The 23,263-nt window shown below is 58.7% G+C and overlaps 1 protein-coding gene across 1 annotated transcript; it reads left to right on the top strand.

The window, feature by feature from the left end:
- The first annotated feature begins 516 nt into the window (after positions 1-516).
- Positions 517-17,721, top strand: ERICH1 (glutamate rich 1). Its single transcript, XM_054720339.1, has 6 exons — positions 517-584; positions 3,956-4,087; positions 8,940-9,101; positions 14,316-14,792; positions 15,779-15,970; positions 17,232-17,721. The coding sequence occupies exons 1-6, from the start codon at positions 563-565 to the stop codon at positions 17,348-17,350; spliced, it is 1,104 nt and encodes a 367-aa protein (XP_054576314.1). The 5' UTR covers positions 517-562; the 3' UTR covers positions 17,351-17,721.
- The last annotated feature ends 5,542 nt before the right edge of the window (positions 17,722-23,263 follow it).

The raw sequence follows: 23,263 nt of genomic DNA, 5'->3' as shown, positions 1-23,263 counted from the left end.
CACCCCACCACGCGCGGGGGCACCCCAGCATGCAGAACAGTGACCGACACAGCTCGAAAATACGTTTCCCAAGGCGTGCACCCGGGGAGGGGGGCAGACCCGGGTCCCGAGCTGGGGGGCGGCGGTGCGCCGGGCGGCGGCCCTGCCCGGGTGTGCGGGCGGGAGGAGGCCTCGGTGCGGACGCGGGTGTCGGCCCCTGTGGGACCCCCTTACCCCACGGCCCGCGCAGCAGCCCCTCACCCCACACCGCCGTCCCCGCCGCCCCCGGCGCCCCGCTGATCCCGCCCGGGGACCCCTCCGGCCCCGACCGCCCCGCCGCGCGGTCCGGGACACTCGGGATTCAGTCCCTTTCCTCTGAGTGTGCGCGGAGCAAAAGCGCCCGGAGGCCACGCCCACATACCCCCCGAGAGCCAATCCGGAGCGGGGGCGCGGCTGATGGGCACCAATGGTGGAGACCCTGGGCCCGGATTGGGCACGCCTGCTGTTGTGGGCGGGTCTACAGGGGCGGATACGGAAGCGGCGCTGGGAACTCGGAGGGCCGGTCGCGGGTGGTGGGACCCGCATGGCTGCGGCGCGGAGGCACGGTAGGCGGCGCGGGGCGGGGGGGAAGCCGCTCGGACAGCTCCCGGCCCGGGCCCGGTCCACGTCCCGCGACTCCACACCCGGCCGCCGGCGGGGGAGGCCGTCCCTGCTCCCCGGGCGCGTCCGGGATCCGCAGCCTCTCCGGTGTCCGAGGGGCCTGGGCGGGGTTCCAAGGCCTGTGGGGACCCCAGGACCCGGCGAGCACCCCTCAGGAGTGAAGGCCCTGATGGCGGACGCCGGGGCCTGCAGCGGGAGGCGTACCTGACCACTCTGTGACCTAAGTGGAGGTGATCGCACGTACCTGCACCTGTGTGATCGCGGGGCCCACAGTGATGGTGAAGAGACAGGATTCAACCAGCACCAAAGGCTGGGCGCCCTTACCATGACCTGTGCCCTACATCCCCGTGGGAAAGGGGGCTCCCGGTTCCCAGCGGTGCTGAGACCTGAGACTGACCACTCTGCAGCCTGATGGCGTCACGGGTGTGGCCACAACAACCATTGCCCCCTGGGGTTACCAAGAATGTCTCCTTGGGAGGGCAGCTGTAAAGGTCTCTCTTAGCGGCGGTGACTTAGCACAGGATTGTTAACTGCAGTCCCGCGCTGTGCCTGCCAGCCAGGACCCACTCCTTTTACGTAAAGTCTGGATGTTGGTACCTGTGGGGCGCGGCCTCGGACTGCTGAGAGGGCTCAGTCCTCTCGTGGCCACGTGCAAGTCCCAGCGTGGCAGGCAGAGCCTCCCCGCACAATGACAGCCAACAGCTGTGCTTGTGAGCTTGAACCTGTGGTCCGAACACGTGGCCCCACGTGCCTGAGTGATATCGGCTGCAAGTAAACAAAGCTGGATCAGGTGCATGTAGTTGTGTAGGATGGAAACCCACGAGAACGTTGTAAACATCTTGACCACGCCCTTCCTGGGCCTCGTGGCATCGGCTATAAAATAAAGACACAGCTTGTGGTCGTGGCTCCCTGTCCCTCCATCAGAGAGGGCAGTGTCCCACCCAGACCCAGCTTTCATTCTCTTGTCTGTCTTTTCTAACCCTTCACCGCCCTTGCTCAGGGTCACCCTTGGCTGTGCTGGTGCGGCACATGAGGCGCCTGGGGCTGAGGATGCCATGGCCGTGCCGGCTCGCCACAGGTACCTTTCCACCCTTCAGCCCGGCCTCTGGCAAACGCCAGGCTGTTCTCACAGTTAAAACAGAGGGTTGCATTCTTGCCCTTTGGCAACGATAGTCCATAAGCCTTTGCTTAGAATGAGGAAAGGAAGCTGATCCGTTAGCAGGGCAGAATGCGGGGAGCGGTAAGTACAGTTCCCGCCCGCGGCTTCCTGTTCAGAGAAGCCTCTGTGGTGAGCCCCTGCCCTCCCGGGAGCGAGTCATGGCTTTCCATTGCCCGGACAGGTGAGGCCCCAGAGTGCACGCGGACGGATGTGAGTGACACCTGCGTGTCATGTCCCACTGTCCGCGGGATCGATGCACAGTCACGTGCTGAGGGTCCTGGGAGCAGGCCCGACCCAGGGGCTGTGGCAGGAATCTGCGCTGACTGACGCGTTTTGGTCGGGATTCCCTCTGCCTCACTCCCGGTTTTCCTTGCTTCTGACCTTCGGTGCCCTGCCTGTGCTGGAAAGTGCTGGAATGTGGAGTGCCCCTGCTCCGTTCGGGGTTATTTCCTCACCCGGGGTATTGACTTAGAGAGACAGACAGAAACTAGGATGTGAGGGAGAAACATTGATCGGCTGCCTCCTGTACACACTGCACCTGGGGACTGAACCTGTAGCCTAGGCATGTGCCCTGACCCGGAATCAAACCCGCGGCTTTTCACTGCGTCAGACAGTGCTCCCCACTGAGCCACACCAGCAAGGGTCACACCTGGTCTACTTTTTACAGCCTTTGTCAGCTCACTGAACTAAGATGATCGAAACCTTTATTTTCATCAAAGACACCTCTTCCCCGAAACCAGCCCCCTTTTCTGTTGGGATGGTGGAGTGGAGTTAGGTTGTGTGAGACCGTTGTGTTGGGAAGCTGGGAGTCATACGTCCTCAAAGTGTAAGGTGTGCGTGGGGACAGTGTCTTCTCTATTTTTTTTTCTTTCATCTTCACCCAAGGATATTTTTCCATTGATTTTCAGGGAGAGTGGGAGAGAGAGGGAGAGACAGAGAGAAACATCGATGTGAGAGAAAAACATCAATGGGTTGCCTCCTGCATGTGCCCCAACCAGGGCCCGGGCCAGGGAGGGAGCCTGCAACAAAGGTACGTGCCCTTGACTGGAATCGAACCCCGGACCCTTGGGTCCACAGGCCGATGCTCTATCCACTGAGCCACACCGACCAGGGCTGCCTCCCCCTCTTAACAAGACCCCTGAAGAGAACTCTGCTGGGGCCACGCGGGGCTCGGAGCCACCTACAGGCGTTTGTGGTGGGAACGGGTTCGAGCACTTGGACTTGGGTGAAGCGTGAAAGCCAGAGGCGCCCTGTCTTCCGCTTCCACCCCTTCGTGCCCGGGATGACTTACAGTCAGGGAGGGGTGTGACGGGGGCGGGGGGGGGGGGCGGGCGGTGGCCTGCCTGCTCCTCACAGGCTGGCTGCTCTCCCAGAGGGGAGGACACGGGCCACGTGTGCATTTACCGAGGGAAGCGGACACACAGAACCCTTATAACTGGTCCACGCGGGAGCTGGGATGCCACGGTACCAGTGGCTTCGGCTCTGGCAGGTCCGGCGGTTCCCTTGGGGGAGGGGGTGGCTGCATCTCCAGAGCAGTACGACTCAGCTCTGGGCCCCTTGCTCAGGGGGTGCTGCGGATCCCCAGGACGATTGGTGCACAGCCTCTGGGGCTAACAGGAGGACGGGAGGACGAGGTCGGGAGGACGGGGACCTTGCAGCGCTCCTTGAGGAGGAAGCACGTTTGTTAGAAACGTGCTTTCACGCTGGAAAGTGTGTCACCTCCTGGGCGGTAACCGAAGTGAACCCCGAGGGCCACGTCCGAGCTGTGGCTCGGTGGCATTCTCCGGCTCGGACTGGGGGTGAGCATCCCGACGGGACTGGGGGCAGGCCCTCCCGGTGCTGGCGCTCAGAGGAGAGCTGAGGGGACCGCCCTGCACTTGCACCCTGGGCTGGGGACGGGTGTCGGGACCCTGCCCTTAGGCAGTAGCTGCCTGGCTGGCCTGGCGCTCCTGCTGCATTTTGTGGGGGGCCCCCCTCGCACGGTGCTGGCTGGGGTCCTGGGGGGACAGGCCTGGGGCACTGTAATGGCAGTCACCTTTCTTTCTGGTGTTAACATTAGAATATGTCTTTTTTTTTTTTTTAAATAAACTCTATAAGCAATTTAAATAAAACTGCTTTAAGTAATTCTCTCTTTTTTGTTAATTGGTTGCATTTCAGTGTTTGTTGAAAAAGTGCTGAAGAGACTTTTTCCTCAGGATCCACGTGGCCGAGAAAAGCGGGCACCTCTGCCTGCGGCCTCCGAAACCCCGCCCGAGAAGGAGAGATGCCGGCGCGTCCGCCCGTTGGCAGGTGAGGGGCTCGTAGGTAACGGGGAGTCACAGACACACACCTGGCTCCTCCCGGCCAGCCCTGCGGGAGGGACGAGGGCTGGGGACTGGGGTCTCACTCTTCAAAGGAAGTGCCTGTTGGGGGCTGCATTGTGTCCTCGGAAACTCACACGACATGCACACAGAGGGGGATAGCCGTCTGCACCCTGAGGAGAGGCTGGGGAGACCCGCCCTGCCCACGCCTGGCTCTCAGCCTCCGCGGGGACAGAGAGGAGTGTCTGTGTAGGCGCCCCGGACGTGGGCTTTGTGAGCTAGGAACTCGGTTCTCAGTCACACGTCCATGTGGAGCCGCGGGGCCCCTGAGGCTGGGCCCGGGGCTGGACGCTCAGATCGGAACACGGCCCGGACGGTGAGCTCGTTGGACGTGCCCCGGACGCAGAGGGACGGCTGCTGTCTGTGGGAGGAAGAGGAGGCCGGGTTCACTCTAAAGTGTCGAAACTGTCGGGGACCAGGAGGACCTGGGAGCTCTGCCCTGAGGGGCTTCTTCGGCCACCGAGCACAGAGCAGAAGGCCGTCACTGTCCCTCGTGAGGGTTCCCGTCCTGCCCGCAGCCAGGTCAGCGGCACACAGGCAGCTGGGAAAGATGTGGCAGCGGGTCCTGGCAGAGAGTTCCCTTCCTTTGTGAATCGAGCACTCGTGAGCTAATGAGAACGTGAGCCACACTCCGAAGGGACGCGGCACGGAGAGCGACAGGCGTCCCGGAGGAGACCCCGTGGCTCCTCAGCATCAGCAGGGCTCCCTCTGCGGCACCGCAGAGCCCACGAGGGTGGTCCTGGGGCGTCCCCGAGCCAGGTTGTCAGAAACGGGCCAGCACTCCGCCCGGCTGTGGGGGGAATCGCCGCAGACCAGCCATGAAAGGCCGTGGAGTCCATGAGAGGTTACAGGTGCCCACCAGGGCTCGGCGGGCACACCTGAGCGATTTTACCTGAACTTGAAGCTCTAGGGGCGGGAACAGGCGTGTTCAAGGTTACTCATGACATCGTCGCTCAGAACAGCATGTGTGTTCGCAGGAGGAGAAGAGCGGCAGCCTTGTCCCGGGGGAGGCGCCCGCGCCCGCAGGAAGGGGCAGCGCCGGGGGTTCCCAGGAGGGGCAGCAGCAGTGGAGACGCTGCCCGGGGGTCCGGGAGGGGGGGAATGGTGTGGTGTTGGCACGCACACGAGTCGCCTGAGGAACAAACGCAGGAGGACATGACCGCAGGAGCTGCCTCGCGGAGGGGGCGGCGGCCCCGCCCGTCCTGCGTTTACCTAGATCCGTGTGGTTGTGGCGCCTATCCTATCTAATGAAGAGGGAGTATGCAAATTGACCATCACGCCCTAACAAGATGGCTGCACCCACAGCGGAGGCAGAGTTCCCATAACGAGCCTTAACGATCAATCAGCAAGGACCTGAGGCTGCACCCCCCCCCCCCCCGCCCAGTGGGGCTTGACAGGGGACCTCAGGCCACGTCCCCCACCGCCTGGCAGGGCTTGATGGGGAACCTCAGGCTGCACCCCTCACCCCGGCACTGAGCCAGGGGACCTGAGCCTGTGCCCCCGCCACCTGGCAGGACTTGACGGGACCTCAGGCCGCACCAGCACCAGAACAGGCAACCTGAGGCTGCGCCACCCCCCACCCGGCAGGGCTTGACGGGGGACCTCAAGGCGCACCCCCCCCCCCCCCCGCCCTGGTGCCGGGCCAGGCGACCTGAGGCCGCACCCCCCACCCAGTGGGGCTTGACAGGGGTGGAGTCGACCGGGTCTGGATCTAGCCCAATGGGGGTGGGGCTGGCCGGGTCTGGGTCTCACGCAATTTCGAGGCGCACATGGGTGGGTGGGGACTTGACTCTGGTTCCTGTGGCGTGCCCCAGACTCTGACAGGAGGAAGATTTTCATATACATTTTACTAATTTTCTTTCATCTTTGGCACTACTATTATAGAGAAAGGGCAAACAGCAATATTAAAATATTTCCTCTAATTCCCTTTTAATGTGCACAGATTTTGTGCACTGGGTCACTAGTTAGTATATAATAAATAGAATCCTTTAAAGATGTGTTCATTTTACAAAGCTTACGGGATTTCACCACCCACACACCTCACTGAGCGGATAAAGCTTGTGTTTAACAGAAACAAAACAGGAACCTAGAGAGGAGGTACGAGATATTGGAGGAAACAGCGAGGCTGGGAGAATTTTTTTTAAGTCTTGGTAACATAACTGCTAACTGACAAAGAAGTAATGATTTTTTGTGCTTGGAATTTGGAAGCCTCTGTGACCAGAGGCTCATGGGGTGGGGTCCAGCGGGACCGGAGTCAGGGTCAAAGGGCACGGATGGGTGCAGGGGGAGCGGAACCGCGGGCTTGCTGTGTTTGTGTGGAGGTTGGAGAAGGCACTGCGTGTTTGCAGGCTCTGGGATGTTGGACTGGAGAGGAGAACCTGATGAGAGGGAGGGAGAAGGAAGGCTCGCCAGAGCTTTGGACAGTGGGCGGACGTGGTACCGTTGTGCGGACTGGAGGCAAGGCTGTGTGTGTGGATGATTCTGAAACAGAAGCCTGGCCCCGGGAAGCAGGCACTAAAAACCATAACCAACGGCAACTTGGGAGGACGAGCTCACGGGGTGGGAGGGCAGGAGGGCAGGAGGGCGGTCCTGCCCTGCACAGCCAGGCATGTCCATCTTCCGGGTTCACTCACTGCAGAAGGACGGGCAGGGTACAGACAGGCACAGCCCGAGGGTGGCCGCTGTGAAGATCCGGGGGCTGGGCGCCAGGGTGGGCCCATGAGGAGAGAGGTTGGTCTGTAGTAAGGCAGGCAGGCATGGTGGTGCCCTCCCAGCTGATGCCAGGCCCAGGACATGCAGACACTCAGAAACGTGTGCGAAGCTGCCCACAGCAAGGATGGTCGCAGCAGCCATTTCTGATGGTGGATATCTAGAATCGGCCTCTGTGTATAAACTCTAGGACAGTGGTTAAGACATAATTTGCCAATTCCATGGATTATTATGAAACTATTAAAAGACTAGATTTATAAAACAACAATGAGGTACCATCTCACACCTGTCCGAATGGCTATCGTCAACAAACGACAAGTGCTGGCGAAGATGCGGAGAAAAAGGAACCCTCGTGCATTGCTGGTGGGAATGCAGATTGGTGCAACTACAACAGTATGGAGTTTCCTCAAAAAATTAAAAATGGAACTCCCGCCGAAACCGGTTTGGCTCAATGGATAGAGTGTCGGTCTGCGGACTGAGGGGTCCCAGGTTCGATTCCGGTCAAGGGCATGTACATTGGTTGTGGGCACATCCCTGGTAGGGGGGTGTGCAGGAGGCAGCTGGTCGATGATTCTCTCTCATCGATGTTTCTGGCTCTCTATCCCTCTCCCTTCCTCTCTGTAGAAAATCAATAAAATATATTTTAAAAAAAAATAAAAAAATAAAATTAAAAATGGAACTCCCATTTGACCCAGTGATCCCACTTGAAGGAATACATCCCAAGAAATCAGAAACACCAATCAGAAAGGATTGATTCCTATGTTCATAGCAGCACAATTTACAATATCTAAGATCTGGAAACAACTTAAGTGAGTGGATTAAAAAACTGTGATACATCTACACATTGGAATACTACACTGCTGTAAAAAAGAAGGAACTCTTACCATTTGCAACAGCATGGATGGACCTGGAGAGCATTATGCTAAGCGAAATAAGACAAAGAAAGATAAATATCACATGATCTTACTCATTTGTGGAATATAATGAACAACATAAACTGATGAACAAAAATAGAGCCAGAGAAAAGAAATATTTTAGAATATAGAAGTAATCCTGTTATTTGCAGATTTTTAATATCTCTTACAACTTCTGTGATATTATACTATGTTAGTACAGTTTTGGTAATCCTATATAATAAAAGGCTAATGTGCAAATCGACTGAACGGCAGAATGACCAGTCGCTATGACGCACACTGACCACAAGGGGGCAGACACTCAATGCAGGAGCTTCCCCCTGATGGTCAGTGCGCTCCCACAGGGGGAGCGCCGCTCAGCCAGAAGCCAGGCTCACCCCTAATGATGAACTTAGATGAAATCAATGCACAAAACTGGATAATCGGAAAAGCATGCTTTCTCACCGCAGCAGCGGTGACGGGGAGCAGGCCTAAGCAGTCAGTCGGACATCCCCCGAGGGCTCCTGGACTGCGCGAGGACACAGGCCGGACTGAGGGGAGCCCCCCGCCCCCCAGTGCACGAATTTCGTGCACTAGGCCTCTAGTATTATTATATTTAAAATCTTTTTTTTCTTGGAAAAAAAAAAAAAGACTAGATTTAAGTATATTTTAAATCACTTTTGAATGATATTGTATATATAACACAAGTGTATGATATATGTTTTATAATAAAAGGTGCGCATGATCCCATGTATCTGCGTGTGTGTCTGTGTCTGTGTGCGCACACACATGCACATGCACTGTGTATATGGATTGTTAGCATCCATGGAGAGAAAGGTTCAGAAGATTATGCCACCAAAATGTTGAGACCCATGTGATAAGGCTGGGTGTGTTCTGTGGGGTATTTTCTGTTTTCTACTCGTTAGTGAGTTATGTCCGTGTCATAAGAGCCCGGAAGTTGACATGAGTGACCTGACGTGAATGTGAATGACCATGGAGCGTGCCTTTCCTGGCCGGTGGGCCGCTGACTCGTGCTCTGGCAACGTGGGCGGCGCATGGGGAGGCCGTGCTGAGCGGGATGGAGCGCACTGCTGTGGGGCTCCCAGGGACGGGTTTGGAGGTCAGTGTGATGACCCCGCGTGGCTGACCGGCCCCTGTTGTGCCCGTTTCCTCCTGCAGGTGGCGGCACTGGGACCCCGCCTGGCCGGCGGCTCTACACCGTGGCTTTGCCTCCTGAGGGCTATGTTCCTGCCCCTGCCCCGCCCGAGCCCGAGCCCGAGGCACCCAGCTGCGCCGATTCCGGGGATTCCGAGGGCTCCTCCAGCAGCCAGGACGTGGCAGGTGAGAGAGCATGCATTTCCCATGGTCCGGCCTTGGGCATTGATTTCATCTAAGCTCATCCTCAGGGGTGAGCCTGGCCCTGCGCAGCCACACGGTGGGCGGGCGAGGGTGAGCCCGTCGCAGTGTGGTCTTGGCTGCGGGTGTGACCGCGGGAGGAGACCTCGTGCTAAGTGCATCTGTGTCACTCGCGTGTCTTGGGTTCCTATAACCTTTTTCCTGCTTCTCGACCTGGACACTGTCTGGGGTGGCATTTCAGCGTTGTACTCATGGGAGCAGCGTGGCTTGTGGGGAAATGGAGTTACTCTCTCCTCTGGGTCTTCCCTGTCTGGTCTCCGGTCGCAGGCGGATGCTGCCCGGGAGGTTTCTACCTGAAAAGCAAAAGGGTAGCTTTTCCTCTGAGTCATCATTCCAGACTTCCTGTAGAGGAATGTGTGTTTTCAAATAAAATCGGACCCAGCTGGTTTTCACCAGGTGTAAGCCGGAAACTGTGCTCAGACCTTAATTAACTGGAGTATTTAAAGATGTGGTTTTCTAGCTCATTGATCTTCCTGACTTCCCAATTAAAGGCTCAGAAACCACAACACCGAAAATGGAGTCGCCAAGGAGTGATAGATTCATCTTCTCGGGCTCGGCTGAAACCTTTAGAATATAATTATTAGATAAATAGCTGATACCACACAACACTGCAGTTTTTATGAGGATAAATTGCTTTGGTGAGCAGGCGTCATCCAGTCTTCGTTAGACTCAGCTGCGGCCCGAGGGCAGGTGTGCAGGGCCCGGGCTGAGGCCACGCCAGCTGTCCCAGACCGCACCACGTCCCGGCCTGCTCCCCAGACTGAGCTGGAGTGACGGCCTCGTAGGAAACAGGACGATGACAGTGCCAACTGGACACATGGATCTCCTTTAAGCCTGTGCTCTGACCCCTACCAGCCATCACGCTTCCTGTTCCAGGGGCCGGCTGCCGGGCCCCCAGGAAGGGGGCTCGGGTGGGCCTGCTGCCGGCTTCGGCTCTGACAGAGGGCATTAGAGCAGACGGTTTCTCTAAAATGTAAAGAAAAGGGGAATTGAGTGCCATCTATTCCGTTTAAGTTGCCATAGTAACCTGGCAGAGTTGGTGGTAACTTTTGACTACACCATTATTACAAGTTACATTTTTATAAGCTGTTTGTGAGGCAAAACCTTCTGCTAATTGATTTCTTCCTGTGCTGCCGGGTGCGTGGGGCCGTCAGCATGAGCCTTCGGGGCGGTGTCCTCTCCTGGGGGAGCCGGCCCATTTCCCTCCGCAGGCAGATTCCACAGCCCAGGACCGAGGTCGGGGCCACAGCAGATGGTGGACACGTCCTGAGGGTCATTTTTCTAAAAGGAAAAGAAGTTTTTGTCCAACAGAACTGTTATTTTTGAAAAGTCTTGTTATATAGACGATGACAGGATGGAATACGTCCCCAGAGGCCCACAGCCCGCGGCGGCTCAGGGCCTGCACACGCCTCCCGCGCGTGTGGCACACAGTGCACGCCTCCCCATGCGTGTGGCACACAGACGCAGAGATTGCCCCTGCGTGTCGCTCTCAGTGTGGTGCAGGTTCCCTTTCGGTGCATAGAGATGTGCTGATAGAACTTTCTAAAACAGCCGGAACCCATTTTATGAAACCAGCTCGCGAGGCCAGATGCAGCTGGAGCCCGGCCGGGGCCTGGTGGACGCGCAGCCCGCTGACCGGGGAGGTCCCTGCGTCGCACGCTCACTTGCTTGGGCTGTGACGACCCGGAGATTCGTCAGTATCAGACCCCGATTGACAGGCGAGCAGGGGCTGATGTTGGGGTTATTGAAGAGCAAGTGGGGGTTACGCACTCACCGCCCGCTCACAGCGGGGTTCAGTGGGGCAGCCGGTGACATCCCTGGTCCCAAGCATCCGCTCACGGTCAGGGAACCAATGCCTAGACGGTTGCTTTTGAACCAGCCCCTCTTGGTAGCAGTGAGGCAGCCTAAGGGTGGGGCCACGTGGGCTTACAGCTGATTATCCTATCTAATAAAGAGGGGGTGTGCAAATTGACCATCACACTGTACAAGATGGCTGCGCCCACAGCAGAGGCGGGGATCCCATAATGAGCCTTAATGAGCAATCAGTAGGGACCTGAGGCTGCACCCTCCTGCCCCCCATCTGGTGGGGCTTGACAGGGGACCTCAGGCTTCGCACCCCCCACCCAGCGGGACTTGATGGGGGTGGGGCCGGCCGGGTCTGGATCTAGCCCAACAGGGGTGGGACCAGCCGGGTCTGGGTGTCATGCGATTTCGAGGCGCACGTGGATGGGCGGGGACTTGACTCTGGGTCCCGTGGCACACCCCAGACTCTGACAGGAGGAAGATTTTCATATGCATTTTACTAATTTCCTTTCATCTCTAACAATTCAATTATAGAGAAAGGGCAAATAGCAATATTAAAATATTTCCTCTAACTAATTCCCTTCTAATGTGCACAAATTTTGTGCACCAGGTCACTAGTCTTCTATAATAATAAAAGCATAATGTGCTAATTAATTAGACCAGACAGCCAGACGACCTTCCAGACTAGGCCAGGGCTGTGAGGGCCGAGACCCCTGCACGAATTACCCGCGACGGTAATAAGTGATAAGACAAGAATGAACTGTTGCGAATACTCACACTGTCAGCCTACATCTGTCCTGTCCTTTCAGTGTGATTTCCACTAAAAGCTAAATTACATCCTGGACCCGAAGCAAAGCGACAGGACAAGTCGCCGTGCCCAGGGTCCGGCCACTCCTGCTCTGGCCGGCACAGCTCTAGGCATTCGGAGCCACTGGAAAAGAGCTTCCGCTTTTGGAAGGCAGCATCTGCCCAGCCCGATGGGTCGGCTCAGTGGCTAGAGCGCCGCCTGCAGACTGAAGGGTCCCAGGTTCGATTCCGGTCCAGGGCACATACCCTTTATATCCCCAGGGTGTGGCCTGCAGGAGGCAGCCGACCAATGACTCTCTGTCATCACTGATGTTTCTATCTCCCTCTCCCTCTCCCTTCCCCCTGAAATCAATAAAAATACATGTAAAAAAATAAAAAGGTAAAGTCTCCACTCCGAGCTTGGTCAGGTGTCCCCTCCCACAGGCGCCATCGCCGGAGCCACGCAGAAGGTTCAGCCCTCGGCGCTGGCCCAGCTCGCCCTCCTCCCACACCTGTGCCTCCAGGTGGCGTTTCACCTTCGAGGGCAAACCCAGCACACCATCCTCCCCGTGGCTGGGCTCCTGGCCAGGCCCGGCCGCCGCTCTGCCCCAGGCTCTGCTCTCCCGCCGTCCCGGGCCTGGACCGCTGCTGTCGACGGCCCGGTCTGCGGGCCCCGGGCCGCCCTCGCTGAGTGCCTGTGACGGTGTGCGTTGGGACCAAACATGCTGAGCTGTGGGAAGGCAACAGCTTGTTCATCCGAAGCACCTGATGTCGTCAGTTTAACAGCTGACCTCGGACACGTGGTGTAGAGCCAGGTGGGATGTCCGTTCCGCTTCTGCCTGGGCCCCGGGCACCTGGAGGCTGAGGGGGGGTCACGTGCATCGGTACCTTGGTGTTGAGTCCGGAATGAAACTCGTTTCCGTTAGATGCTTCGCTCGTGCCCACGTGACAGTGCAGCTGCAGGGCGGCTATTTTGGGGTCTGTTGCCACTACAGCCTTCAGCAGACGTGGGTGCCGAGCAGTGGCAGAGAGACTTCTGACAAGCTGCGGTTATTTTTAAAATTAGCACGTGTGAGAGGAAAGGTGTGTTTTGGGGAAGGCAGCTTTTCAGAATGAGTGAGCTTCTCGGGTTATAAATAGCCAGGCCTCTGGCTCCCTGAGTAAACTTCCTGTCGCTTTGCTCGTGGCCGCGGGTCCGAGGCAGGTGACAGGCCGGGAGGACGAGGGGGTGTGGGTGCTGGCGCACGTGGCAGCGTAACCTCCTGTGCTCCGGCCGGAGGGAGGGCGGGTCTGGGCCCCCCCGCGACAGGGACGCCAGGCAGGTTAGGGCCTGGGCAGTGGCTGGAAGAGCCTGGGTTTGAGGGCAGGGCCTTTGAAGGGCAGAAACGATAGGAATAAAGATTCCAGGTCCATCCTGGGCGGCTCGGCGTGTCCCCTCCGGACGTCCAGGCTGAGCGGGCTGTCCAGGTCCCACGCAGGATCTGAGGGCACCACACTCTCGTGGGGACAGCGCCACCTGCCGGCCATGGCAGGGACCTTCCTCTGAAGTCCCCTGGAACCTGCTGACAGGGTTTGGGAGGCTCTGGGCAGGGCCTGTGCCTTGCTCCAGAGGGTGAGGGCGTGGCTGCACCCGGCCGTCCCCATCCCCATCAGGCCGGGTCACAGCCCAGGTCGCGGCAGAGCAGTTGCAGCAACGCAGCTCCAGGTGGTGGACTTGGAGGGGCCCAGGCCCCGAGCAGGAACCAAGGAACAGCAGGTGCTCAGCACCCACTCTCACCGGGCTGCGGCGGGAGGTGGCACTGTTCCCACCTCCTGGGTGAGGGCGCTGAGGCAGAGCGACCACATCGTGTGCTGGGTTACACCGTCATTGTCGATGTGTGAGTGGCCGTAGGAATGAATTTTACTCCCGATAAAACTCCAGCAACTGCATCCTTAAAACCACATGTACGTCATGATTGTATCAACTGTGTACATATCTCTTCAGCCGGTGGCCTTTGGGGTGAAGGAGGAAACTGTATTCAGTGCAAAACAGCTCAAAGGTGACACAGACCACTGTGAGCGGCCGGGGCCAGGCCCTCTCCGGCGCGGCCTGCTCTGCTGTGCGCTGCTCCCTGAGACTTCTCCCGACTCCCGTCTCCCATCTCCCGGGTGTCACTCAGCCGGGGACTCAGCCGGGGACTCAGCCGGGTACTCTGCCCGGGACTCAGCCGGGGACTCTGCCGGGGACTCTGCCGGGGACTCAGCCGGGGACTCAGCCGGGGACTCAGCCGGGGAAGGGAGCTGCGCTCCGGCCGGAGGAGCTGAGCCCGCAGCCCTCCGAGCAGGTGTGTGTGCCTCCGTGCAGGTCTGACCGGCCTCTTTCTAAGAACAAGTCGGCTGTTAATGAACTTCATTGTACGTCTCGGAATCCTGGGTAGTGTAATCAGTTGAGAATTAAATATTTTTAATTCCTGTCCTACTAAAATTACAAGGTCCTACTGGGAAATGTATTGAACATGCTTGTTGTGGTTCATCATGCAGAAAATGGTTGTCTTGAACTTGGTTTTATAGATCGGGATCCTCATGACCAGCCAAAGAGAAGAAGAGTTAGGAAGCATAAGTCAAAGAACAAAGTTAGCCGTCCCTGCAGCGTTCCCGCAGAAGAGGCGGGGTTGGAGGAGCGGCGGGGTCTCTTAGACGAAGGACCGCAGCCGCCGCACGCGGACGGCCCCACCATCAGCAAAAACAAGAAAAGGAAGCTGAAAAAGAAGCAGCGAGTGAAAAGGAAGCGAGCAGCCGGCTTGCTGACCAAAGCCGCCGGCGTCAGCTTCTTGTATGTGCCCGGCGAGGGCGACTCCGAGCCCGGGGACTCCAGCGAGGGGGCCGGAGGGGGCGGCTCCGACGCCGAGGACCCAGGGGACGCCGGGGACAAGGAGGGCCGTGAAGACAGCGTGGACGCCAAGCAGGACGGGGGCGAAGGCTCCGATGGCCAGGCAGAGGGTATCCTCGATTTTTTGAAGTCGACACAGGAAATGTATTTTTATGACGGTATGTTTTTTCCTGTTTTTCTTTTGAATAATGGCATCTACTTATTTGGAAAAATAATCAAAAATAGTATAATATTTAAATGCTTAAAATACAAAATAACCAATATTCAAAATAACCATTAGATTTGAGGCAGAAATGAGAATATTGAAGTTCTTCTCACCAGGACCCGACCAACACTTAGCTTAGCTCAGCACGGCGGGAGGCATCGCCGAGGCCAGGCTCCCAGCACGGGCTCCCGGCTCGCACCGCAAGGTCCGTGTTGGAATATGTTGGAATCGGCTCTATTTCTAAAAAAAAGTGCAATATGCCCGACGTTATCAGGCAAGGAATTTCAATTAAAATAGCTATAGTCAAGATGTTCAAAAACGGGAAATTGGAGGATGTCACCAGTTAATGTGAATCTATTAAGATAATGAAATGGAAACCCTAGATCTGAAAAGTGTAATAAATTAAAAACTCGAACATGAGTTTAGACAGCAGAATAGAGTCAGCATAAAAGACAGCAACTGGCCGGCCGGCCCCAGCAGAGCGACAGGAGGAGGGAGGGCGCGGGAGGCCGGCTGCTGGGACCGGCGGGGGTGGGCACTAGGACAGGGTTTAAGGGGTCACACGTGGGAGTGTTCCACGTCCCTGAAGGCCATAGCCAGATTCTCAGAACGTCCTGAGCTGCAGGCAGGACCGATGCAGACACGCCCGCAGCCCCGGCGGGTGGTGGCCGGTGACGGTGACGGTGACGGGAGAGGACACGCCGTCCTCAGGCGGCAGCGGAGCGGCCGGGCCAGGTGTCCTTGCTGCCCGCAGAGGCCTGACCGTCCGCAGGGCGGTGTCCTGTCCTGGGTGCCCCGCGGCGCCCGGAGCGTGGAGGCTGCTCCCCGGCAGGCGGTGCGGGAGCGGAGCCCAGTTCCCGGGAGCAGCCGCGGGCGCGTGTTTCCCGCTGGGTGGGAGCCCTTCTCCTTCAGTCGCTTCTCGGCCCTGCCTTCCTGTAGGTGTCTCCAGGGGCTCGGACCCCGCCTTCCTGGCCGCCTCGGAGGCGCTGCTGAGGGGCCTGGCCGCCGGCAGCGTGCCCCCCTCCGACCTGCGGGCCCTGGGCCACATGAAGGCGCTGCTGCTGCTGCAGGATCCGGGGGCGCTGCGGCGCGCCCTGCCGGCCTTCGAGGAGCACTGCACCCTGCCGCCAGGTACGCCCCACCGGGGTTCACCCCGCTGCGCCCTGCCGCCAGGTACGCCCCACTGGCGGTCACCCCACTGCACCCCACTGCGCCCTGCCTCCAGGGACGCCCCACCGGGGGTCACCCCACTGCGCCCTGCCTCCAGGTACGCCCCACCGGGGGTCACCCCGCTGCGCCCTGCCGCCAGGGACGCCCCACAGGCGGTCACCCCGCAGGCCAGGATTGCCTCTCCAGACCTGGAGCTGAGGGCGCCGAGGGCCCGTTCCATCCGTTCAAATGGAGTGAAAACTCGTTTCTTCCCCCTTTTCCGTCCGCTCTGCCCGCGATCGCATGAGTGTGTGGTTTGGTCTGGGAGCAGTGGGGGTTCGGGTGGCTTGGCAAGGTTTCCCGGCTGTGGGCGCTCCCGGTGCCGGTCCCATGTGGGCGGTCAGACCCGCAGGTTCTGAATGGGAGAATGGGAGAATGGGATCGGCAGGTGTCAGAGGCAGGGGCTGGATTGGGGGGTCACTGGGTGGGTCCAGAGAAGGGATGGGGGTCCCCTATGAGAGGGTGGGCTGGAGGGGAGGCGAGGGGAGGGGCCCGAGGCTGTACCCTAAACGGGAGAAGTCACAGCCACGTGGCTGCAGGGCGGAGTGGGGCAGGGTGGGGGCGGGGTGGGGTGGCTGCGGGGCGGAGTGGGGTAGGGGTAGGGGGCGGGGCGGGCCCCCCCAGCCTGCCCTCCTTTGGAGTTGGCGGCGCGCACCCTTCTGCCTGGACAGCTCTGCGCAGCCCCGGGCTGAGCCACCGCAGGGACTGCCCGCAGCGGGTGAGGAGCCTCCCCGGGGGCCGAGTCCCCGACAGTGAGGGGCAGGGCCTTCCCCCAGACCGAGACCGTGGCAGGCTGTGGCCCCGCACCGCCGCTGGGCACCGCGGTCAGCCCTGCGTTTGTCCTGCCTCCCGGCGGCGCGGTGAGAGCTCACGCCCAGCCGAACACGGCGCCTGCCGCTTCCGCGGGTTCTTTTTCATTATTATTATTATTATTATTATTATTATTATTATTATTGTTATTGCCTTCGGAGAGGAAGGGGCGGAGAGAGAGACGTCAGGAGAGGCATTGATGGGGCCTCCTGCACGCCCCCCCTGGGGACCAAGCTCGCCCGCGTGGCCGGCTCCGGCATCTGCCACCAGAGCTGCTGTCCGAGGTGTCTGCGGGGCCACCTGGCCCACGGGCTGCCGCCCGCGGTGCCGGTGCCGGCGCCCCGCTGTGTGGTCCTGGTTTTGTTCTGTGCAGACCAAGCCCGCGTGGTCTCCGCCTTCTTCAGTTACTGGCTCACCCACGTGCTTCCTGAGAACCGGGGGGACGGGCCCGGAGCAGCGCCCGAGGAGAGCCCACCGGAGCAGGAGGCCTGACCGGCCGCAGGCGGCTGAGCTCGGCCCGACACAGGGACCTCGGCCCGGGGGGACGGGCCGCCACGGAACCCACTCCGCGCCCCGTCGGCCGGCGCCGAGGCTCCCTGCGCAGCGCAGACCACACGGGAAGCCGCCGATCCCTGAAGGTGCCGGTGTCCTGAACCGCCCCCCGGGAGGCGGGCGTTTATTCCTGTGAGAACCAAGAGTGCACGCTCTGAGGGGAGGAAGCTGTGTACGACGTGTCTGTTTTTATAAAGTTTTAAATGACCTTGTCCCTGAAAGCCCCTGTCTGGAGAATGAGTGCCTTGTGGGTGCTAAGTGCTGTGGCTCAGGCAGTGTCATTCTCGCTGTTTTATCTTCTCCTCCCGCACCTGGAGGGTGGTGTGGGGCACCCGCCCTGCGCAGGGAGCGGCCCGTGTTCTGCCGCAGGATTTGTAAAACTCCCTTCCGTTGGCCGATCTCCACGGTGTGCACTCGCTTCTGTTGCCTTCCCCGTGTCCGCCTCTAACCCATGAGTCCACACTTCGCGGGGCCACGTTGGGGACCCAGCGTCACTTTTCCTCCACGGAAAGAGCACGTTTCTCAGCCCCGACGGCAAACGTCTCAAGCTGTGGGCCTGATGCCTTCCGGTCTCACGTGTTTTCTCCCGCTTCGCTCCGCGCACCGAGCTGGACGGCCTGTTCCTGCCTCTGGCCCATGGCTGCTCTTTCCTGAGCCCCGACTTCACCGTTAATGCTGATGCTGTAACAGCCTCATCGGGTGTGACTGCTGTTAAAGCCCATCTGGTAGCGAGGACTCGATGGGATGGGCCTAGAGGAGCTCCCACAACGCCAGCAATCTGCGAGCCAACAGTTGGGCCCTGCACTTCCCTTCCTGCGGCCGCGGGGCCGTGTGGAAGGCGGTCCGCTCGGCCTCCTCCGCCCGGAGCCCCGAGGGGAGGCGTGTCCCCGGCACTCGGCCTCTGGCTGCACCTGCATCTCCTCGTGGCTTTTCCTGCGGGAACCCACGGGACTGGGACTCGGGTGTCCCCCCACAGCCGCGACCCGGCCCCGAGCGGAGACCCCGGCCCTGGGGGGGAGGGCAGGCTGCCCTGCGCGCTGGACGGGGAGAGGCCCAGGCCTCCGGAGGCCACGAGGGCTGTTCACCGACGGTGAGATGGGGCCTGTGTTCTGGAACACGGGTGGCTCCGCACAGGGGCGTCCTCCCCGGCAGGGGTCCCCGCCCAGCCCTGCGCCTCAGACACAGGCCTCTCCCGTCCGGCTCCCCCCAGGTGTCCCCACGGCCGGTGTGGAGGAAGGGTCCCCCCCCCCAGGTGTCCCCACGGCCGGTGTGGAGGACAGGGACGGAAGGGGACAGGGACGGAGGAGAAGTCACTGTGCCCGGGTGGGAATCGGAGGAGCTGCCGGAGGGAGGCCTCCAGGGTGAGCCCCGGGGGGGGGGGAGGGAAGGGCTCTCCCGATGGAATTAAAACAAGCTCCGACTGACCGAATTGTTACATTCCATTCAAGTGGTCTTTGGATGATGGTCCCAGGACGGAACAGAGGGGCCTTTTAGGGGGTGCTCGGGCACAGCTCTTCACCTCCCCGCGGTGACAGCTGTAGAACAGCCGCTTTGCCTCACTTTCCTCCGGGATTCTACTTATGGGGGGTTTCCTTTTTTAAAAAAATGTTGAAAATACTGCCCTCTCAACACTTTATATTTAACCGCTGAAGGGCTTACTAAACAGCTGATGGTTTCCATAAAGGCTGTTCCTTTTGGCATTATTGTTTACCGACAGGTTTCCGCCAGCCCCCCAGTAGCCCCTTGAGGTCCCAGCGGGCAGCTCCCCAGGTGCCAAGGACGAGGCTGTGGCAGGGGCAGCAGGGGACGTGGGGGGGGGGGGTCAGCGGGAGCCCACCTGCCCGAGGCCTGGGGGCAGCAGGTCCAGTGCTGACCGGCCGGTGGCCCTCCAGGAGCAAGAGCGCCCGAGAGAAGGGCCCGGGCCTCAGCTGAGTCTCACCGCAACCCCTTTCCCTAAATCTGGCCTTGTCTTCAAATTGCTAGAGTTCAGCCACTTTTCACAGACGCTGGGACAGGCTTCCAGGCATTCATTCAGGAGCGGAGAGGGAGGGGCCGAGACCCGGACCCCTGCCGATAAGGAGACGGAGGCCAGAGCGGACCCCTGCCTGCGGGTTTCTGTCTGAACTAAATGAACTCTCTGGCGGCAGAGGTTTTAGCAGTAACTGCACTCCTTTCAACTGGAAACCGCCTCCCCTCCCCAGACCAAAACACCCCCTCCCTGAGGCAGGCAGGAAGGAAAAGGCTCCGAGTGGCCAGGCACAATGGACTCGGGCGGCCGGACGTCCACTGAGTTCAGAAGCTGGCAGCACGGCCGCCGCCCGGGGGGGGGGGGAGGGGGGAGCTGGTGCCCCCGTGGCTGCGGCCGGCGTTTCTCAGGTTCTGTGCGTCCTGCCCGCCCTGCCGGCTGAGCCTGAGCGCGGCTTCTGATTGTGCCGGTTTGGAAGCACCGTGACCTGTTTCCAGTGACGGACTCGAGTTTCAGTTAGCGATGCCTCCGAAGTGCCCGGCTCCCCGCGGCTCATGGTGCCATGCGGTGAACGTGGACGTTTCCTACCTGGAGAATTCCTCTTCAGCCCCTCTCACACACGTTTGTTAACCAGCGGACGCACTGGGGTTCAGGCATGGTACCCTCAGCTCCAGAAACAGGACGCTCCGTTTGCTGCCATCAGCCTCCCTCCCGGAAACCAGCCCCGGACTGGGCACAGTCCAGCAACTAAGATCCTGAGAAGCTGTGGGAGGGCCATCGGGGTATTTTTTAAGAAAATATATTTTCATTGATTTCAGAGAGGGGGAGAGAGAGAGAAACATCAATAATGAGAAAGAATCTTTGATCGGCTGCCTCCTGCACACCCCACACTGGGGATCGAGCCCACAACCCCGGGCATGTGCCCTGACGGGAAATTGAACTGTGACCTCCTGGTTCATAGGTCGGTGCTCAACCACTGAGCCACGCCGGCCAGTGAGCCAGTTCTGGGTATTTTATTCTGTTACTAGGGGCCCCGTGCACGAATTCATGCACCATGAAAGGAACTGTGGGCCGCCAGGCTGCGGTGGGCACAGGGCCAGGTCTCCGCCCACCCTCTGGCTCCCACGTGCTGATGGTGCCGGCCCTGCTCGCACCCACCGATGCTGCAGAGCAATAGGGGCCGGCGGCGCCAGCAGCGGGTGCGAGCATGAGGCAGGACCGCGGCGTGCGGGAGCAAAGAATTTTCAGTAACCACTAGAGGCTCGCCCTGATGACAGCGACCGGCACCTCGCCTTGGTCTAGCACACCCCCCCCCCACCCCCGCTCACCTGCTCCACCATCCCGCCACAACCAACGCCCGCCATGTTCCACACACGCCCTCTGGTGGTCAGCGCACGTCATAGGGACGAGTTGTTCGGTTGTTCTGCCATTTGGTCTATTTGCATATTAGCCTTTTATTATATAGAATTATGCTCCTCTCAGTCCGGGACACACACACCCCCCTCCCCCGGCAGGAATTAACAATAAGGCGCCGACCTTTGGTCTGGGACAATGAGGATGGATGAATGAATGGCCAGTAACTGGCGATGGAGGGGACCACCAGTCCCAGAAGAGTGCGTGTCCTGGTGGACACCCGGGAGGGCCCTCCTGGCAGGGGGTGGGATGGGGAGGGGGCGGGGGGGCTCACCCTTTCCATCCAGTTTCGGACGTGAGGGGTGAATGCTGCCCTCACGAGGAAGTGAGGCTGTGTGGGCACCTTGGCCCAAGACCAAGGCCTCACTCAGAGGGACCTGTGCGGGCCGCCCCAGGGGTTCCCTGAGCTCCGGGGTGGGTGGGGGAGGGGTTAGGGCCCAGGAGCAGAGGGGCCCGGATGGAAACTCTAACAGGGAGCCTCTGGGGCCAGAGGCTGCTGCCCAAGCTGACCTGACGGGTTTCCTGCCGAAGGCAGCCCAGGTCAGGCTCACCGGGCAGGTGCACAGCAGGGGGGCTGACTCAGGGTTCCCGCAGACCCGGGCAGACGGGAGCAGAGAAAGGCAGCCCCGGGGCCAGGCCTGAGGGCCGCCCGGAGGAGGGGGCCGGGCTGGCTCTCCTCACAGGCCTGCTCCTTACCCGGGAGTGAGTTCTGACCCAGAGCACAGCCTGCAGGTGGTACCTCTGAGAGACCTGCAGGGAGCTTCACGCTTGGAGGTCACCATGGAAACCGACTGAGGCAGCCTCCCCCTCCCCCCCTCCGCCAGCCCAGACAGGGCGAGGGTCCCCCTTCCCAGGTGGCAGGGTGAGCCTCACATCGAAGGCTCGGCTGCATGTGCCCAGGAACTTTCTAATTTGGAAAATGCAGGAAGGTGAAGGGCCAGAAAACACATTTCAATGGTCATACATGTGATGGTTGGTCATATTCACAGCACACCATGTGTAATGTCAGGAATGTGAGCTTTACTCATTCACCATCATGTGTAGATTGGATACAGTCAGTGGGGTTTTACATAAAAAATAAGAGAAATAACCCTGCTGGGGGCTCAGTTGGTTGGAAGGTGGTGACATACACCAAAAGGTGGCAGGTTCAATCCCCGGGGGGGGGGGGGGGGACCGGAGGGAACCAATCAGTGTTTCTCTCTCTCTCTCTCTCTCTCTCTCTCTCTCTCTCTCTCTCTCTCTCTCTCTCTCTCTCTCTCTCTCTCTCTCTCTCTCATCAATAAAAACATATCCTTGGGTGAGGAATAAAAACATAAGAACTAAATAAGAACAAATCAGTCTCCTTTCATTTATATCTGTTGTAAATTCCCTATCTATTGCAATGAGCAAATTGCTCATATTTTACAGAGTAGCAAATTCCTTCAACATTCCAAACAGCAAATACTTTTTGAACACCTTGCCTACATATTGTATGTAATAGACCTATATGTAGTGATTCGTTTACATGACTGCATAAACAAAAGTGGAATTTACCTCCGAGCGTCCTTGCCACAGGTAAGCGGCATTACAATGTGTGCAAATCCTTTCAGGGGGTGTTTTTTCTAAGTAGAGCTAACATTGTAATTCAGGTCAATGTGCTCCAAATTCTGTTCTTTCCATTAAATAAAATAATATATATATAATACTAATAAATGTCTGATATGTAATTAACACTCAATAAATACTAGCTGTAGTTTTCAGTTTTATTTCTAGTTATTAATAAATTAAGAGAATTGGTTGATGAATTAATGATTATTATTTCACCAATATTTTGTTACCAGCACTACACTAAGTATAGAATGTATAGGGCCGTGGTCGGCAAACTGTGGCTCGCGAGCCACGTGCGGCTCTTTGGCCCCTTGAGTGTGGCTCTTCCACAACATACCACGGCCTGGGCGAGTCTATTTTGAAGAAGTGGCGTTAGAAGAAGTTTAAGTTTAAAAAATTTGGCTCTCCAAAGAAATTTCATTCGTTGTGCTGTTGATATTTGGCTCTGTTGACGAATGAGTTTGCCGGGGGTTTGAGGACTGAAGGGCATGGAGTGTTATTTTACTATACACCCCCCGTTAAGGGTGGTGCAGAGAAAACCGTGATTGGGAGGATAGTAGGTGTAAATTTTAATACATCAGGATATGAACCTTGATCTTCAAGGACATATTGATCTTCAAGTTCACGCGTTACCTCAATCCTACACAGTAATAATGAGTGTTCCATCTGTCAGGCACGCCTGCCCACGTGGCTCACGGTATGTGGGGGGTGACCTGGCCCACACACCCGTGTTCCCGATCCGGGTCAGCCTCTACTCCCCCACGTCCGGGACAAGGAGCTTGCTACTCGCTGTCTCCCGAGGCTGTTCATTCAGTCCTCACACAGCTTGCGTTTCCGGAAAGTTCTATGTGGCACCCAGACTGTACTTGCATTTAAGATGAACTATG

Source organism: Eptesicus fuscus, chromosome 8 (genome assembly GCF_027574615.1).
Source record: "Eptesicus fuscus isolate TK198812 chromosome 8, DD_ASM_mEF_20220401, whole genome shotgun sequence".
Classification (NCBI taxonomy): domain Eukaryota; kingdom Metazoa; phylum Chordata; class Mammalia; order Chiroptera; family Vespertilionidae; genus Eptesicus; species Eptesicus fuscus.
Note: the sequence above shows the minus strand (reverse complement) of the source record. Positions and strands in the feature narration are given on the sequence as shown.

Bases quoted from the DNA above. Each gene is read 5' to 3' on its own strand.
- ERICH1 (XM_054720339.1), top strand. From the start codon at position 563: ATGGCTGCGGCGCGGAGGCACG. The intron at 4,088-8,939 runs GTGAGGGGCTCG...TTCCTCCTGCAG, and splicing joins GCGCGTCCGCCCGTTGGCAG to GTGGCGGCACTGGGACCCCG. The intron at 15,971-17,231 runs GTACGCCCCACC...TGTTCTGTGCAG, and splicing joins GCACTGCACCCTGCCGCCAG to ACCAAGCCCGCGTGGTCTCC.